General features: G+C 38.3%; 1 protein-coding gene across 3 annotated transcripts in view; it reads left to right on the forward strand.

Moving 5' to 3' along the window:
- The window catches only part of PHF20L1 (PHD finger protein 20 like 1), a 312,587-nt gene that overhangs the window by 230,377 nt on the left and 61,538 nt on the right, over positions 1-20,672 (forward strand). For all 3 annotated transcript variants that reach the window (XM_030219345.1, XM_030219361.1, XM_030219352.1), the window contains exon 12: positions 20,338-20,625. In XM_030219345.1, the coding sequence (XP_030075205.1) occupies positions 20,338-20,625 (288 nt within the window). The remainder of the gene's footprint in view (positions 1-20,337; positions 20,626-20,672) is intronic.

Consider the following 20,672-nt stretch of genomic DNA (forward strand, 5'->3'; position numbering starts at 1 on the left):
TCTGGATGAATTAAGGAAGGCAGGATGGCCAAAAGGCAGTTAGCCAAAACGTTACCCAGAATATTGACATCGGTTTTGAGTACCATAATAGATTTTGTCCTTACCAGGCTTAGGGATAACCACCATAAGGAGGCAATGGCTTCCCACTTCTGACTGTCAACACAGGAGCCAACTCCCAAGCAAAGACTTTGTATAGTTCACTCGTACGGCTGTCCAAGCCAGGGGCCTCCCATAAGGCAAGTCTTTGACAATCTTTAAGACTTCTTTAGTTGTAATTTCTCCTTCCAAACTATTTTGGTTCTTATTGGTTAGTCCAGCTAAGTTAAACTCTGCAAGATAAGCATCTATATCAAAGTCTCGTATCAACAAATTATGAATATATAGTTCTTGATAAAAGGTTTGTTTAATAAACCTCTCCCTGATTAAATCGTATCTAAACAATCAAGTTCCATCCTGTTTTTTTATCCATAGAATTCCTCTGTCCGTTTCAGTCTGTGGACCAAAAGTTTGTCTATCTTATTTTCATTCTCATAATAAGTTTGCTTTGAATGGACATTGATAAATTTAAATTCAGTGCTGCAAAGGCTGTCTAAGTGTAACCTGCTGCCAGGAGGTTCCACAGCACCTTGTTTGTGGGGGGGGGGGGGGGGGGGGGGGGGGAATCCTGTGCTCTTATGCTGGGCCTCAAATGGGATAATTTCAGATAAATGTTGAAAAATAAGGCCCTTTAGTATATGCTTATTTTGACTTGCTTTATTATTATCTTGTCATTGCCTTCAATTCATTCCATACAATACCAATTAGAGGTCCAGAATTCAAATTGAATTTAAAGTAATCTCAGAGGGTATCCCTGTAGGCCTTGCAAACCTCCTCCCCCATAGTAGAGAATTATTTAATATCCACCTTTAGTTCTTATCCTTCTAAGCATAGTCTGAAACCATAATTTTACTAATTTGTGAAGTACCCCCAGCATTGGGCAAGGATCTATCTAGAAGAATGTAATCCAAGCCTGGATTAAGTTCCACAAAAATGGAAAAAGAAAGTGTAATTTATTCCCAGTTTAGGTGAGATGCCATGCATCAAGACCCAAGTCCTCTACCAGAACACATAATTCCCAGGAAACTCTTTGGACTACCCAGAAGCTGTGCAGGAGTGCTCCATCTCTGGTTGCATAATCACATTAAAATCCCCTCTCATACTCTGTTTTCCCTTCATAAAGAACAGCAACCTGTCAGTACTTTCCCTAAGAAGTGTTCTTGATTTTCATTAGGAGCATATATGCATGCCATGATCCATGAGCTTAATAAAGAGGTATTGACCATCAGGGTCACATTTAACCTGTTGAGTTTGAACCAGTAAGGATCCATGAAAGAGGATGGCCAACCCTCTTGAGCCAGATTTGTTATGGGCACACAGGACATGAGAAAACTGGGTGTGTGCAAGCAAGTGTTCATGCTCTCTCTTAAAATATGTTTCTTGCAAAAGTGCCATGTGCAGTTTTAAAAGAATTAATTCTTTAAACACCATCTGTCTGTTTGGTAACGTTAAACCTTTTACATTAAAGGTACCCATCAATCCAAAACATGTCTATATAGAAAGCATCCTTCTCCTATTGCCTTTCAGAAAGTCAGTTCCGTCCCAGTCCTCTTTCGAACTACCCCACCTAGTAGGATCCCCCCCATCCCTGGGTCAACAATCAGATCCCAAATAGCATAGATCCAGTCTAGATCAATTTATTTATGTAAATCATTTTTACTCCACCTTTTCCTAGATGTTCATACTTGCTGCTCTAATGGAGTGTTATGGTATGTACTTGCTGCCATTGTCTCTGCTTGACTCAAGTTGCAGGTGCCACTTCTGTGGGTGGCAATGACATCACAGTCAGACCCACGGTATTGAGATCCTGCCACATGATATGTTATTTTTGATAGGAATTTGGTACATACACATACATATATTTATTTATACCCTATATATTAGCAAATGAGTGCATTTAGATATTTACTATGATTGATTGATAAAATACGATGGGTACAAGTATACTTTTCTTAGCTGTTTCCTTTTTTGACTAACACTTCTGGCGCGTTTATCGTTCAGGGATGTACACATACACACATACCCCATGCGTTAGCATACTTTGTAATAAGATATAATACAATTTGATATACACATCCTTTCCCCTTTTTTTCGATCTTTTGTGTGAAGTGCAAGTATAGACCTTTTGTCTTCGATTTCCTGAAGGTTAGGTGTTCCATGGTTATTTTTGAAAAAGTACGGACATTTTGGAAACATATGTTCATATCTTTACCTTTTTACTTCATGAATTCAATGATGGTGGACCTATATGTTATTTACATTATTATTTAATATGATTTATTATTATTTTTTAACAATTTATTTTGTCATCATGATATGGATATTCATATAGATGTGTCAGTTATTAAACAATTTTACAAATAACCTTTTTATTATACTGGTCTTTAACGTTTTAATACAACTCATTATTATGATTTTGATTTTGCCTGTTCGCCATACTTAATAATTTCTGATTATCCACAATTCTTATAGAGACTACATTTTTACAAGCTCCCTTTGTCTGTCAGTATATTTCCTGTGCTACTACTGATTGGTATGTTCATTTGATTTCTTTTCATTTAATATACATGTATTGAGAAAATATTTGCTGCAAACCTCATTTTATATGTTATTTATTTATTTCTCATTTAATGTATTATTACCTTTCTTAAATAAATGATATTAATGTTTTCTATTAAATTCATGACATTTATATGTAGACTTCTGTTCTTCTATTTATAGACATCCGTTTTGTCATATATCATACAAAATTATTCTCATACAGATTCTTTTTCATATTTATGTTTAATATAATTATTTTAATACATAATATTTGTAGAAACAAGTTTTATTATATATATCAATTCAAATTTATATAATCGGTTTACCTTTTGCTTCTTATGATGGTCATCTGATGATATAATAACAATATGTGCATCGATTCAGTTGACATTTCAGATTCTTAATTTTTAATTATTACATGTTTGGTACATATGGTGTGTTTTTAGATTTCTATAATTGTTGTAATGTATTTGCTTTCATGTTACTTAACCATATATATGTTTGATTGTTATCTTTTAGACCCCTGATGAAGGTTTTTTTTTTTTTTTTTTTTTTTTAAACCGAAACACGGACCGTGTTGGGTCCTCAATAAAGTTTTTCGGAGCATTTCATCTCTCTTTTTTTTGGTTTGATCTCTTGAAATTGTATTTCCACTTGTTTTTCTCTTGTGTTGGACTTTTGTGGAATTTTTTGGACCTTTCATTTCTACGGTTCCCTTCATAAAGAACAGCAACCTGTCAGTACTTTCCCTAAGAAGTGTTCTTGATTTTCATTAGGAGCATATATGCATGCCATGATCCATGAGCTTAATAAAGAGGTATTGACCATCAGGGTCACATTTAACCTGTTGAGTTTGAACCAGTAAGGATCCATGAAAGAGGATGGCCAACCCTCTTGAGCCAGATTTGTTATGGGCACACAGGACATGAGAAAACTGGGTGTGTGCAAGCAAGTGTTCATGCTCTCTCTTAAAATATGTTTCTTGCAAAAGTGCCATGTGCAGTTTTAAAAGAATTAATTCTTTAAACACCATCTGTCTGTTTGGTAACGTTAAACCTTTTACATTAAAGGTACCCATCAATCCAAAACATGTCTATATAGAAAGCATCCTTCTCCTATTGCCTTTCAGAAAGTCAGTTCCGTCCCAGTCCTCTTTCGAACTACCCCACCTAGTAGGATCCCCCCCATCCCTGGGTCAACAATCAGATCCCAAATAGCATAGATCCAGTCTAGATCAATTTATTTATGTAAATCATTTTTACTCCACCTTTTCCTAGATGTTCATACTTGCTGCTCTAATGGAGTGTTATGGTATGTACTTGCTGCCATTGTCTCTGCTTGACTCAAGTTGCAGGTGCCACTTCTGTGGGTGGCAATGACATCACAGTCAGACCCACGGTATTGAGATCCTGCCACATCGCTTTCAACATGCGGATATGTAGCAAGATACAATTTACCGCTGTGCTTTTCCCTTATCTTGACTTTTTAGTGAGAACCTCCAGTACTGGCTTTGTTTTTCTACTGAAGCAGATGAAGGCAGAGATGTTGTGATAAGCTAACATCAGAGCCCTACCATGCTTGTTTTAGAAAACGTTCTTTGTCAACATACTTTGAAAATTGAGTTATGGTGTGTCTTGGTTTATTATTCAGTGAAGAGCCCTGCGATCTATGCACATGTTCCAACTCTATGCTCACTTGATCATGTTCTAGGCCCAGGAGTTTGTTGCAGAGTTGCGGCACAACCGCAGGGGCATCTTCTTGATCATTCACTTCTTGAATCATCTGGCAGCCTCGATTTTCTAAATTTCTACTTTATGTAACAACTCATTGATAAGTGTTCAGATTTCTTCTCTATGGAAGACATGGTTTCCACCTGCTCACTGATTCAGTTTTCCACGTTCTCCACACACCTGATCAGCTTATGCAAATCACAGCTCATGTTGATTTTCTCCATTTCCTTCCTCATCGCCTTCAGTTCCACTTGAAACTCAGACAGGGATTTAAGTTCCTGGGGGAGCCCATAGCTTTTACTTTGTGTGCCAGGCTCCACTACAGAGATTGCAGAATTCGTGCAGGAGCAGATTTGGGCACTGACGAAGCACGGCAGGGAGGCCACCGTACTAGCATGTTGCGTGGTAGGCTTCTCTCCCTCCTGTAAGGATGAGGTTTTTAAGTTTGCTCTCCATCACGTCAGGATTGTTGCCATACAGATGATGCCCAAAAGTTGATGATAAGGCTGATGGACTCTGATTAAGTATTAATTATCAGGGCAGGTGGGAGTTCAGAAGTTATGCCTCCCATTTGGGACAATGATGTTACTTCTTCATGGTTTCTGATCTTTATAAACAAAATGTAATATGGTATTAGACAAATGGATCCTGAGTAATCATAACAAGTTTTTAAATTATTTCATTGATTTGTTATTCAACAATCATAATCCCCTTGTGAAAAAGTAACTGCCCCTAAACCTAATAACTGGTTGCAGCACTTTTAGCAGTGATAATTGCAACCAAACACAGCTTATAATTTGATATCAGTCTTTCAGTGAATCTTAGTCACATTTTTACATAAGTGCTTTAATTCAGACACATTTTGGGGGTTTTGTGTATGAACTGTTTTTATGTGCTGCCACAACATCTCTATTGGGTTCAAGTGAGGACCTTGACTAGGCCAGTCCAAAACTTTAATTTTGTTTCTTTTCAGCATTCAGATGTAGACTTGTTTTTGTATTTTGGATCATTGACTTTCTGCATAACCCAATTGTGCTTCACCTTCAGCTCACGGACAGATGACTGAACATGCTTCTTAAGAACTTTCTGGTACAATGCAGAATTCATGGTTCCTTCAATAATGGGAAGTTTTCCATGTCCTGAGGCAACAAAGCATTCCCACACCATCACTACCACCACCTTGTTTGGCTTTTAGTATGATGTTCTTACTGTGGAATGCTGTACATGCTTTAGAAACCAATAAAGGGGAAACAAATAACGCAGAAGAGGAAAAATGATAACAGAAAAACCCTCCAATATAGAGTTGTATACAAAACCATTAAAAGAGGTTCTTTTTTTTTTTTTAATAAAATTTTTGTTGTGCTTATATTGTACAGTGGCACCAATCCAAACATTCAGGTTATGGTAACCAACTGTTTCAATTTAATTATTACACAAAAACCTATATATTTTCTGCTATTACCTCGGCAGTTCTAGGCAGATCACAACATCGAGAAACCAGACCATAATGCCCAGGAATTATAATAAAGATTAAAGCAAAAAAATGAAATCAATCTAGAGGGCCACAATATATTTACTAAATTAAAAAAACGTTTGTAATCCTTTCCTAAACATTAGATAATGTCTGCAGGATCTGATCGAGTAAGGTAGAGAGTTCCGGACAGCCACAACTTGATATGCAAAGGAAAGAGAAAACTGTTTCATAGATTTTATCTTCTTTGGGGCTAGGAAACTTAACATAAAAAGCATTGCGAGTGTTGTGTATAGTATTATCCTGATGTAGAAGAGATACCAGTTCAGGAGCATCTCTTGTTAAAATCTTGAAAACCATGATACATAAATTTCTACTGAGCCTCCAGTGGAAGCCAGTGTAATTTCATATAAAAAGGTTTAACCAAATCACCCTTAAATAAGACAAAAAAATCAGATGGACTTCTGCATTCAGGACTATTTGTAGTTATTAAGCGATGTAGAAAAAAACCAGGGAAGACCATATTGCAGTAGTCTAAACTGGGTAAAATCAGCATTTGCACAAAAATTCTCAAAACTGACGACTCAAATCTTCTAATAGCCCTAAAGCAAATAAAAAACCTGAAACTAGTGTTATAGAAATACTTCAAAAACTGTGAACATATAGCGATTCACCAATACTATTGTTAAAGTATTTATCTTTATGGTGATAGTAAATTTAAAAAAAAAACAGTTACAAAATAATTTTTAGACTTTATCCTTTTTTGTTTTTTCTTTTTTTTTTTAGTCTCCAGCATGGACCATGTTTTGCTTTGACTGCTTCAGGGACATCAAAGGAAAAATGTTGGAACTCCCTAGAAAAAAATATAAAAAAAAAAATAGTGATCAGGATTAGTCACAGCAAATTTTCACAAAAAATGAATACTGAAACATTTGGCATACCTTACACCAGTACTAACATCAAGGCAGTCTGCCCCAAAAGGGGAAGAGCTTAAATATATAACCAATCAATCATGCCTTGTTACAATTATTTTGTTTTTGATCACCAATTTTATTTACAAGTAAAAGTCACTGCTGAGGGTGCCTAGCTTGCCTATATGTGGCTGCTTTTGAAGAAAAAGTTCTCTATGGCTCTGTGTCTGATATTTTTGTTTGGAAAAGGTATATCGATGATATATTTTTGGTATGAGGAAGCACATCAACAAGGTTTAATAGCTTTTTTTGCTTTGGCTTAATTCATGTGATTTCAATCTACAATTTACTACTTCAGCTCCTTCTCCAAACTGTGGCATTTCTGGATATCTCAATTGCGTATGATGGCACTCAGTTTACCACCACACTCAACCGCAAGGAGATAGACAGAAATAACATTCTTCTTTATCATAGTTTTCACCTCAGACATTAGAGGAACCATATCCCCGTTGGATAATTTTTGTGTTTACATGTCCTGTATCAACATTTCTGACTTTAAAATCCAGGCAACTGTTATGAAGGAGAGATTTTTATCTCAGGGTTACCCACAAGGAGTCATTGAAAAAGCATACAAATGAGCGCTATATGCCCAATGAGCTTTATTATTGACATCTCAACCTTGCGGTAGTGGCTTCTTTTTAGTATGTATTTTACCTTATTTTTCAAATGCATTGCCATGGAAATAAAGAACTCATCAAGAAATTTTGACATGTGTTACAGATACACAAGATGTTCTCTCAGTTGCTCCGCTTTGCCTTTAGTTGTGGGAAAAATTTAAGCAGTCTTACCTATTCCTGGTACCGATCCTAGGAAGTTGAAGCTGTTTTTGTGTGGGACATCATTGCTGACACCACTGTGCTATTTGTGAGTTTACTTTTGAGACTGATCATATACATCATTCCAGACACAGTTTGACACACAAATTTCATCATCAATCCACTTGTACCACCCAGCAAGTCATTTATTTGGTCAGATGGCCATGTGATTGGTTTTATATTGGACAAACTAAAAGAGTTATTAAAAAAACAAAACAAGAATTTCAGAATATCTTAGTCATATCCATAATAGCTAGTAAAGGCATAAGTAGCCAATGTATACTACTTCTTTGCATTTGAACCGATTCTTCTTCAGCGCAGGTATTGAAGTATATATTGGCTACTTATGCATTTGCTAGTGAATATATTTGGAAATCAGTTTGACACTTGACGAAGGTTATCCAAAACTTGGCCAGGTTGAGTCTGGTTTCCATTAAAGTTACATTTGAGTGAACTTTTGGTGCCTCGTTCTTCCTTGAATCACTGTTGCTGTTTGTACTGCCTGTACTATTGGATACAACATGGACATGACATATACAAGATTTCCGCTTCACTGTTGTTGAGGTTTTGACAGCCATGAGAGGCGGTGATGTTTCCCTTCGCCTGTGGAGACAGTAACAACACTGGATTTACTCCTGGCAAAATGTTGAACCACTTGGGTTAAATAGAGAAGTGGAATGGCAGGCATTTCTGAGACTCCTTAATTCTATGATGATTTTTTTGTCCAATCATATCCCTTTTTTCAATTTAAAATGATTGGTTGGTTATGGTCAAGGTATGCCAGTCGTTCTTGTTTACATTTTTTGTGAGATTTTGCTGTAATTGGTTTTGCTCACTGGTTGTTTCTTAGCTATTTTTCTAGAGAGTTCCTGCACTTTTCCTTGGTCTGCCTGAAGCAGCCAAAGTGAAACATGGTCTATGTTTGGGACCAAGAAAATGGATTAAAAAAGAAAAAGAGGACAAAAAGACTTGCCAAGTTCTTTTGGGACTGTTCTTTATTCACTATCCCCACACAGCTAAGTATTGGTGAACTGATATTGCTCAGTTTTTGAAGTATTTCTATAAGAATAGGTTTTGTTTATTTTTACACAATGATTAAATTGAAACAGTTGGCTACCATAACCTGAATGTATGTGCTTTACACGAGACATAATGGGACCTGTATTTTCTAAAGAGTTCCATTTTTGAGTAGGGCTGTACATCGATTCAAATTTTTAATTGCAGAATTAGTTACATAAAACGCCCCCTCACATTTCCTCTTATACAGTGCAATATATAGATAGCAGATGTAAATTCTCAAATCTGATATACTTAAATTACTAAACTAAAAATAAAATCATTTATCTTACCTTGTTGTCTGGTGATTTTATCTTTCTAATCATCTGATTCCCTGTCTCTCTGGTCTGCTTCCCTGTGCTCTGAACTCTGTTTCCAGGGCTTCCTGACTATTCACTATTTATTTTTTCTCCTTCTTCACTTCCTGCCCTATATCCATCTTTCGCATTCAGCATTCCTCCTCCTTCTCAAATCTAGATTCCATCCCTTCCCTTCTCCATTCACGGGCACCATCTCTTCCCTTCTTGTTCCTTTTCATGGGCACCATCTCCTGTCTCTCTATGGGCTCCGCCTCCTCCCTTCTCCCTTCTCCTCTCTGTGGGCATCATCTCACTTCCATTAATACTGATCATACCAAAGTGGAGCTTAATGTACCTTCAAAACATTAAAAAAAATTTTTTTTTTACATTTAAAAAATTATCTTTTTTATAGAAAAATTATAGAAGATAATGGAGGAAAAGACCTCAGCTGGCTACAGCTGTATAATGTGCATTATAATATGCTGGTTTATTTAACAAATAAATCTAATTGGACACAATTTCAGCAAAAAACTTTCACCGTAATAGCAATGATGAGCTGAATGTTTTTGAATTTCTAATCAAAGTATTAAACGGTATCCTTTTTTATTTAAAAATATTTTTCTTTTTTCTTTTTTCTCCTTTTATCTATAATACACTCAAAGCAGAGAAAAAGACCTCATCAGTCCTAGCTTGGCGTTGCTGCGCTTAATGTGCTCAAACGCCAGCGTTCTTTGGACTCCGTTATAATCCTCGGTCTTAAAAAACTCTGCTCCTATATAGTAAATAGTGAATATTATAATCAATGATAATCAATCATGATATTTCTTTCTTCTATATCGAATGTTAGAAACAATACTTTGTTACTTAGCTTTAATCTTGCCCTACGGGGCTCTCCGTTTCGCTATATATAATAAGCTTCTTCAGGGGGCCAAGCAACTTTTTGGCTGATCACGATATCTTATAGCATGGCGTCTCTGCTCCTATGACTCCATACAACCCTACTTGAGACAGGATGCTTTGGCCCGAGTCTCTCCCCCCCCCCCCCCCCCCCCCCCCCCAACAACTAACATATTTTTCTCTCTGCTGCCCCTCCTCCACCCCACATGGTCAGGGAGCTTTTTCTCTCCTGCTGCCCACATGTTCTTCTCATTCTCCCTCTCCCTCCCCTTCGAACTTGATTATACAGACAGCTGCACCAAACACACACTGCTTTTCTCCATCCAGATCCCCCTCTCTTTAGCGTCCCGCCTCCTCTGCCAAAGTTTCATATGGGCAGAAAGCTACGGAGGGGAGGGCTCCAGCTAGAGAGAAGCAGCGCGTGCTTAGTGCTGCCGTCTGTATAGGCAAGTTCAGAGGGCCACAGGGAGAATGTGATGAATGTGTTAAAATTTTAATTTGCGTTAACAATTTTAACACGTTAATCATGTTAAAAACATATTAAATGTGCAGGCTTATTTTTGACTCATCTGTCCATGAAACATTATCCCAAATGGCTTGAAGATCCATTCAGCTGTGTGTTTTGCATATGTGAAATGAGCACTGATGTGACTCTTGAATAGCAGCAGTTTCCACCTTGCTCCTCTCCCATAAATTCCATTTTTGCCAGTCTGTCTTATTGTGGAGTCATGAACATTGACCTCAGCTGAAACTAGAGAGGCCTGCAGTTCTTTGGATGTTCTTGTGGGAAGTTTTGTGACTTTCAGGATGAGTAGACACTGTATTCTTGGAGTATTTTTGGCAGGCTGGCTGGCCACTCCTGGGAAAATTTACCTCTGTTCAAAGTCTTTATTTGGAGAAAATGGCTCTGGCTGTGGTTGGTTGAAATCCCAGAGCTTTAAAAATAACTTTGTAACTCTTTCCAGACTGCTATATTTGAACAGCTTGAATTTCTTTTGATTGTGGCATAGCATTCTTGTAGAAACCTTTTGGTGACTACTTCACTCCACTCCTGGTAAAGTTCAATATATAGCAAGGTTTAGATTTCAGCAGGCCTGCTGAAATCAAGTATGCCTGTAGTCAGTAGCTGAATCTATCAATTAAATGTGTTCAGTTAGTTGATTAATTAAGGGGGGGCATAATGGTGATACGGTATTGGCTAACTTTGTTCCTTAAATGAAGTAATTTTAAAATATGTTTACTCAGGCTCCCTTTGTCTAATACAGTATTGCATTTTGTTTAAAGATAAGAAACCACTGAACGTGGCATATATGCAATAATAAACTTTCACATCTCCATTTTGGAATTGGCTTAGTGGTAAACTGCCAGCTGCCCTGTTTGTGATGCCAGTGTATCAGGAAGAAGTGTAATATGCACAGTATGGAAGATACAACTCCGTATTTTTTTTTTTGGGGGGGGGAGACAGTGCAGGGTGCCTTTCCCAAGATGTGGGGGTTAAAAAGTGTATGCTTCTTGGGGGGGGGGGGGGGGGATGTTGTTGGGCAAACTGAATGGACCATTCAGGTCTTTATCTGCTATTATTTACCAGAGGTGTATCTGGACTTCGGCAGGAGGGAGGGGGGCCAGAGCCAGAGTGAGGGGGCACATTTTAGCCCCCCCCCCCCCCCACCATTGCCGCCAACTTTGACCCCCCCCTCCCGCCGCCAACACTTCCCGCCGCCGTTGCCTACCTTTGCTGGCGGGGGACCCCAACCCCCGCCAGCCGAGGTCATCTCTTCCGTTGCAGCAAAGTTTCCTTCAGTTTCAAATTCTGAGTCTGACATCCTGCACGTTGTACGTGCAGGACATCAGACTCAGAACAGGAAGCTTTGCTGCAATGGAAGAGAGGGCCTTGGCTGGTGGGGGATGGGGTCCACCGCCAACAAAGATAGGCGACGGCGGGTTGGTGGCGGGAGAGGAGTAGAGAGGGTTGGCGGCAGGGGGGGTCCAGGGCCAAATCTACGGGGGCCCAGGCTCCCATGGCCTCACGCAGATACGCAGATAAGCTGCTATGGGGCTCATTTTTGAAAGACAAAAATGTCCAAAAAGTGTCATTAAGCTCCATTTGGACGGATTTCTTCTCAAGTCCTGCAGACATCTATCTATGCATTTTTTTTTCCACAGTGTATCCAGATCACAAGGGGGCATGTTGGGGCGTTTCAAAGGTGGGCTTGGGGCATGCCTAACACTTAGATATTTTGCAGCCATAATGGAACAAAACAAAAATGTCTAAGGCAAAAACTTCAATGTTTTGTTCTAGACCTGTTTTTCTAATGAATAAGACACAAAAAGGTGCTCTAGATGACCAGATGAACACTGGAAGGATTCAGAAATGACACATCCTTAGGCCCTCAGTGGTTACTGACCCCTCCCCCCATCCAAAAATATAAATAAAAATAGTACTCACCAGCCTCAATGACAGCCTCAGATGTTATAGCCAGGTCCATTGAAGCAGCATTCAGGTCCCTGAAGTAGTGTAGTAGTGGGTGCAGTACACTGTGGGTAGATGGACCCAGGCCTGTACCTCCCACTACCTGTTACATTTCTGGTGGTGACTCTGAGCCCTCCAAAACTCACCAGAAACCCACCCATAAGGGCTTTTGTAGTGGTGTATAGTTGGGAGTGGTGGATTTTGGAGGACTCAGCAGACAAGGTAGCAACAGTGAGATGTGTACCTGGAAGCATTTATATGATGTCCACAGCAGTGCCCCCTAGGATGCCTCATTGCTCTCCTGGGATATCTGAAGGACCAGTCTGCTAAAAATGCTGGCCCCTCTTAACATCTCAATGGCTTGGTTTTGTACATTTTTCACTTGTACAAGGTTGTTTTTTTTTGTTTGTTTGTTTTTTTTTAATGGCTTGAAAAAATAAACCCAGAGCAGAAAATCTTGTTACAAACAGTATTTTTTGGGGGGGGGGAGGGATGGGAAGATAGCCATTTGTGGTTTAGAAAATGGACGTTTTCTATTCGGGTTTGGGACATTTAGCACAAAACGTCCAAAGTCCAACTTAGACATCATATCAAAAATGCTCCTCTATGTTATTTAACCCTTCATTGCCTTATGTTCAAACTTACACCCCTGTTTACTAAGCGGCTGCCATGCACTAATGCCAACAAAGCCCAGTCACTTTAATGGGTTGTGTTGGCATTGCCAAGCAGCTTAGTAAACAGGAAAGTTAGGCTGTAAGCTGTCTGGGGACAAGGAAGTATCTAGTGTGCCTGAATGTAACTCACCTTGAGTTACTATTAAAATGGTGTGAGCTAAATCTAAATAAAATATTATATATGTTGTCATTCACAGAGTATCAAAACTTTGGGCTGTAATACCCAATCACTTCATTTATGTGGGATTAGCAAATGAGGTATGCCAGTTTTAGTGCACAATTTTACTTACATTTTAAATTCACTTTTTTCTGCACTGAAAACCATATTAAATCATCAGTATAATTCAGGAGTCCTCGAATCCAGTCCTCAATGTCCACAACCCAGCCTGGTTTTCAAGATATCCACAATGAATATGTATGAAATCTGTCTGAATGCAATAGAAGCAGTAATTAGATTGTCTTGATTAGATTGTAAGCTCTATCGAGCACAGAGTGTCTCATACCCATTTAGTGTTCAGCACTGTGTAATGTCTAGTAGTCCTATAGAAATTATAAGTAGTAGTAAAAAGATGTACTGAATTCAGTGCACCTTATGTCTGCCTCTAAGATACCAATACAGTTTAATGAGTTGCTAAGCAACTTGAAAGCTATTTAAAAACGGTGACTTGAAGTTTAGATTGTGGTATCAGAAATGAAATACATTGTGGTGAGAGAAGCATCACACCACATTTTCCTTCGGAAGACTTAGCACTTAAATACTGAAAATGCAGCATTTTTTTATGACTATACCAGTTGTATTTTCATTTGCTCATCCAATGATGTACATCAGGATTCGTCTCATGCTTGTTGGTTACATTATGATTTCTGATGGCTCAGTGACACACTTTTAGTTCATTCTGTTTTTCTTTTGCATTTCTCTTTGCATGCTATTACCAGCTACTGAATCTAGGTTTTCTGGCAGTTTATTATGAAACATAATGCTGAAGCATAGACAACTCTGCTACAGATGTTTACATCACAGGTTTGCAAGCTTTTTTGGATGTGAATGGGAGCTTACCTTGCTGAGAGCACTAGCTTTGTAAGCTGTAACCAACACTTAATATTAGCTTTTAGATGTTTATGCTGGGGGAAACTTTAAGTAGAATATGAGATTACTGGTGGAGTTTATTAACTTATTTAACCACCTTTCATTAAACAACAAGGTGTTTTTCAGATTAGGGAATTAAATATTAGAGAAAACAAATTGACTTGACAAAGGGTTGTGCAGAAGTGAAACAGAAAAGTATAGTATTTGTGTTTCCAAATAAAAGCATAAGAATAGCCGTACTGGGTCAGACCAATGGTCAGTCTAGCCCAGTATCCTGCTTCCAACAGTGGCCAATTCGGGTCACAATTACCTGACAGAATACTAAATAGTAGCAAGATCCATGCTACTGATCCCAGGGACAAGCAATGGCTTTCCCCATGTCTGTCTCAATAGCAGACTACAGACTTTTCCTCCAGGAACTTGTCCAAATCTTTTTTTAAAGCCAGATATACTAACTGTTGATACTACATCCTATGTCAACGAGTTCCAGAGTTTGTTTGTAAGTATTTCCATGTAACTTCCTTGAGTGTCCCCTAGTCCTTGTATTTTTTTGAGAGTAAAAAATAGATTTACATTTACCCGTTCTACACCACTAGGATTTTGTAGACCTCTATCATATACCTCCTTAGCCATCTCTTTTCTAAGCTGAAGAGTCCTAACCTCTTAAGCCTTTCCTCATATGAGAGGAGTTCCATTCCCTTAATCATTTTGGTTGCCCATGTTTGAATATTTTTTAAATTCTGCTATCATTTTTTTTTAAGATAGGACGATCAGAATTGCACATAATACTCAAGGTGTGGTTGCACCATGGAGCGATACAGAGGCATTAATATTCTTTGTCTTATTTTCTATCCCTTTCCTAATAATTCCTAGCATTCTGTTCTCTTTTTTGCCCTGCCACACACTGGGCAGAAGATTTCAGTGTACTATCCATAATGACACCTATATCTTTTTCTTGGGTGCTGACTCCTAGGGTGGAGCCTATCATCAAATAACTATAATTTGGGTTATTCTGCCCAATGTGCATCACTTTGCATTTGTCCACATTAAATCTCAGCTGCCATTTGAATGCCCAGTCTTTCAGCTTCCTAAAGTCTTCCTGTAATTTTTTCACAATTCACATATGTTTTAAAATCTTTTGAATAGTTTTGCGTCATGTGCAAATTTAATCACCTCACTTATCATTCCCCTTTCTGTGGTTTTTGCAACTACATTCAAAGTGGTTTACGTAGTATATACAAGTACTTATTTATACCTAAGGCGATGAAGGGTTAAGTGACTTGCCCAGAGTCCCAAGGAGCTGCAGTGGGAATCTAACCCAGTTCCCCAGGATCAAAGTCCGCTGCACTACCCACTAGGCTACTCCTCCACATGTTGGAGGCTAGATGCAGCTGGCAGTTGAGGGCCATATGGGATGCAAGGAGGAGTGTGACGTCAGAAGATAAGCTAAATGGTAGGGTAGTTCTGAATAGAAAGCACTCTGCATCAAAAGGAGACTATTAAATTTAATTCCAAAAGAAATAGGCAGCGGGTGCTTTTCATAAATAGAGACATAATGTGATCATGCTTATCTAAGTTGGACAGTATTTTCTTTGCTGTATTCCGACCTTTTTACAGAGAACACTCTGATGCCAAGAAGAAGTGAATTCCAATAGTCAGCACACTTAAATCAGAGAATGTACAAGAAATGAAGGTGTTATTTAATAGATATGTAACTGAACACGTTCTCCTTAAATGAATAAAGGGGGTGCTAACAGGGGCTGAGATATGTTGGTAAAAGGTGAGAGTAGAATCAAGGTTAGCCCTGGCACTGTAAAAAGGACTGTGATTCTTGAGGTGTCTGAATGGCAACATAGTGCTACAAATCACCGAGGCAGGATGAGCTGTAGGCTTCCTTGGAAGAACTAAATTGCTTCTGATTTATCTAGATTCAGCTTTAAGCTATGTACTGTAGCCAGCAAGCTTCAGGCGAGGCAGAGGGCTAATATCCAAGGATGATGGCTCAACACAAGTAAGCAGTTAATTGTCATCAATGTGTGAAAAAAAAATGAGACGAGCTAGATACAGACACCAAGAATATTATTTACGAGCTCAAAGATTGTAAGAACATTTCTCCAATGCCAACTGAATACCTAGAATAGTGAACTAATTTAAAGAGAAGGAAAAAAACCTCAAAAAGAAATAGTGGCACCAATAAAATAATGCTCAAATTTTCTATCATTTGCAAAAAAAAAAAAGAATCTTTCTGGTATAGAAACTTACAAGTCCATTTAAACATACTTTTTTCAGTTCAATTCAGTTTCAAAAGCAAACATTTGTTTTTGTAACTGAATTGAACTGAAAAAAGTACGTTCACTAACATAACACTTATGTTAGTGAAAAAAGTATGCTATGGTCTCCCTGCTCATTTTTATTTTATTATTGAGGGAAGGGTGGATTGTTTTTATGGGTTTTTATTTAGTTTTACTGTTGTCTACCTTAGGGTTAATGTCTTGGCCGTTCTAGTTAGTAATGCTATTTGCAACCTAGTCCATGGGAGCGAACTACTGAAAGACACTTATTATAGTATGCATACTAATGCACAGAGAAATGGTTCTCAACCCTGTTCTGGAGACCTGACTGACTGGTACAATTTTCAGAATAGCAATAGTGAATATGCATGCAGTAGATTTGTATGCGCTAGGTATGCAAATACATTCAATCCATATTTGTTATCGATATCTTAAAAAGCAAACAGGCTGGTGTGCTGACAGGACAGAGAATCACTGATATGGATGACTGAACAGGCAAGTAGTTTATTGGTCAAATGGCTAGAGTTCTAGAACAGTTGTGATTTGAATTTATGAAATGTTTGAGGATCAGCTGTAAGGGAGCACAAGGTGGTGTATGCATAGAACACTCTCCTACTGGAAACAGTAGGACAAAAGCGGTATAGGAATGTAAGAGTATGTGGCGTATGCACAGAGAATCCTTCGCAATGGGAGACATTGCCTATTTTCCCTGCTTGGCTATCCCATGTGAACAAAGTAGATGGGCCTAGAACAGGGGTAGGCAACTCCGGTCCTCGAGAGCCTCAGGCAGGTCAGGTTTTCAGGATATTCATTGTGGGTATCCTGAAAACCTGACCTGTCTGCGGCTCTCGAGGACCGGAGTTGCCTACCCCTGGCCTAGAAGTTTTAGTTTGACATCAGTTTTTCTGTGTTTGTACATCTCTTGTAATTAGTCTGTAATCAAGTAAATATTTATCTGGATTGGCATTGATTTTGTACCTGTGCTCCTAGTTGAGACCCTATGTTCTAGTGAGTAGGAATTTTTACTTGTTGCCTCGCTCTTGCACCCAAGTTGTGGAGCTCCATTTCATTTATCTGTATGACAGGAAACGGTGTGATAATTGAAGGTGTATTTCTTTGGAAATGCTTTCAATTAATTTGCCTTGTTTTAGGGAATAGTATTTTATTCTGTTTTGCTTTTGAGTTTGTGTAAGGTAAGGGTGAGGGATTTGATATACCGCCTTTCTGTGGTAAAGCCAAAGTAGTTTACCTAATATATACAGGTGCTTTCTCTGTCCCTAGTGGCATCGCAGTCTGTGTGCATGTTTTATCTTTTTATTATTTTTTTTATTTGTCTTTGTATTTATTGATATATTTTCAATTTGTGACCTGTTTAGTTGATTATGTGCTTTAACTGTAAACTGTGTAGAATTAATCTAATAGGTGGTCTACAAATTAATAAATGAAATTAAAATGACATATGAAAAAACTAATAGCTTTCACTGTAGCATATGTTTGGTAATTATGAATCCCATATTTTGACTGCTTGAGAGTACTGATGACCAGAATGTTGCTCAAGTTGGTAGTTTTATTTTCTGTAATTTAGTATAGTAATAAACATTTATTGTTAATTATAGGCAGACTGAAGGTTCAGTGTGAATACAAGAGAGAGACCAACAGCTAGTAAATGATTTTGCTTTGGCTATTAAATAGCATATTTTTCTGTTCCTCTGCTGTTTTACAGAATTTTCAATGAGTTAGAGGAGTTAGCTGGATAAGACATAAGAAGTCTTAGATTAAGTCCTTCTAATCTTCCTAAACTGCTTAGTTCAGGACTGCACTAGCAATATTACATAGGGTAGCAATAGTCTGTTATACACTGGAGGTTCCCAGTTTGGCACTCAGACCCAGGTCAACTTCCATCAGAAAACAAAGGGTGTTCCGTTGATACTGGCACCCATCAATCAAATAATTTAGCCACTGTTGATCTAAATCAATATCCTGCTTGATTGTCACATTATTACCATCATTGTTTAGTCTTTCTCCTTATATTTAGCAAAATTACATTAGTACTGATTCTCAAGAAATATTCATTTAATAATAGCAAGAGCAATTACCATATATCTACAGTAGTATTCTTGTTTGCAAACCCTGGAGCCTTTGTGCACATTATTATTCTAGTTTTAGTAATACTAGTACCCACACCATTAAACAGTAATCATTAACACCCCATGGCAATACAATCAGAAAAGAAAATCAGGAAGGGGGAGAAATGCTATATTGTGTTGGACAATAGGCCTACTCTCTCATAACTCTCAGTGTATCTTACTTGTCCACAAATGATGCAGCATATCATTCTATTTGTTCTGGCCTCCACCAACCACTTATCCTGAACACCATGCAATAGGGAGTGAGTGATATATTGCTCTCCACTGTCAAGAGAAAAGGTTGCCAGACATTGTCCAATTCCAGATAGCCTTCTTTTAGTAGGCAAGATAATTTTTTTCATAATAGACTTTCCAAACCCTCTGAAGCCAATCCTCGAGCTTCAGTTTACCTCATATGATACACTATTACCCATCAGGCCTCTACAAGTAAATGATCTATGAGTTGGATTCCTCTGCTATATTTGGGCTTAACTTAGTATTCAAGCCTATCAGGAGCAGCACAGGATTTAGTGATTGTTGTGGACCCAAGATAGAATCTCGGCCGAAAAGGTTTGTGACCAGGCAGGACCACCAAATGTTTATGAAGGAGCCCACACAGTCTCCAGGAATATGAGGAGATGTATGATCGATAGTGTGGAGCCTCTTCAGAGAGTAAAACCAGTAATAAAGAATTTTATAGCCATTCTCTTGGGTTATAGAACCAAGGGAAATTTTACGTTAAAGATTTACAAATATTCTCATCCTTATCTAAAAGCTTCTTCCCTAAAATTTGGTTCCATAGCTTGTTTTATTTTTAAATAGTTCCTTTTCAAATCTTGTTACTTACAAATATTTTGAAATTTGTAGGGGTGTGCAACAATTACGAATTCTAATCACGATAAATTGCTCAATTAAATTTTTTAATCACGTGGTTAATTGTGATTAATCATGGCATGCATTTTGAGCATTTCTCTCACCCTTTCCTACTGGCTGTCTCCTATTGAACACAATAATCTCACTCTTAATCTCACCACTTTTGTTTCTTTCTCTCATGCCCCCTCCCCAGCCTTTGCCCAAATTCTCTCATGCCCCTTCACCAGTATGCCCCTTTATCAGCCTTCATCCAGATTATCTCATCCCCCCCCCCCCCCACCCCACCCCCAGTTTACCTCAACAGCTTGGGATCCTTTTTCTTACCCAGCACAGCCAGGCTCTGCAGCTACATGAGCCGCACCATGCAGGAAGTTGGGGAAGTTTTACTGGACTGAGAACCGCGAGACTTCCCCAACTTCCTGTACAGTGGGACTCATGTAGCTGCAGAGCCTGGCTGTGCAGGAGAAGCAAAAGGACTTTGAGGCAGCGAGAAAGAAAGGAAAAATCTGGAGCCTGAGTTGTTGAGGTAAATGCAGGATGCGGGATGGGTACACGTAAAAAAAATTATAATAAATCAGCCGGCATTAATAGCATTATAAATGTGTTAATTTCCCACCCCTGGTTAGCAGAAGTAAATTTGGCGACTGTGAACCATGCTTTACATGTTAGTATAAAGCTAAAACCTTGAGTGTTGTGAGTCTTACCTAACTGAGGTTCTTCTGATTCTTTAAGCTCTGAAAAAAAAATGCATGTTGTGTGGAATATGCCTGCATACATTCAAATGGATGAAAATGTATTTTGCAAACTACAGATTTGTATCTTTGGTACATGTGTTTCTCTTTGGGTGTTGACATGTTATAGCATATAAAAGACAAAAAGGAATATATGAAAATGTTTTTCACTTTAATAAATATGCTTTCTATTTTTTTTTAATATATAGTCACTGCTATGAAAAAAACAGATGATGTATTATGCACAAAGGAACCTCTAGTAGATTTGGACCACAATAAGTTTAAGTGCAAGATCCAAGGTTGTCCCAAGGCCTTTCGCAAAGCTAAACTCCTAGATTATCACCTAAAGTATTACCACAGCATGGAGAAAGAGATAGAGCCTCAATCCAACTCACCTGAAAGAGCAATGCGAACTCGAGCTACCTCTGCAACGGTGCCAACCTCAACACTAGAATATCAGGAAGCCAAAAGACAGCGAACTGTGTCCAGCTCTTCTTGTGAGTACATGAAAATTATTAGCAAACTTTGGAGTTTTATTGTGTAA

This window comes from Microcaecilia unicolor, chromosome 1, assembly GCF_901765095.1.
Source record: "Microcaecilia unicolor chromosome 1, aMicUni1.1, whole genome shotgun sequence".
Classification (NCBI taxonomy): domain Eukaryota; kingdom Metazoa; phylum Chordata; class Amphibia; order Gymnophiona; family Siphonopidae; genus Microcaecilia; species Microcaecilia unicolor.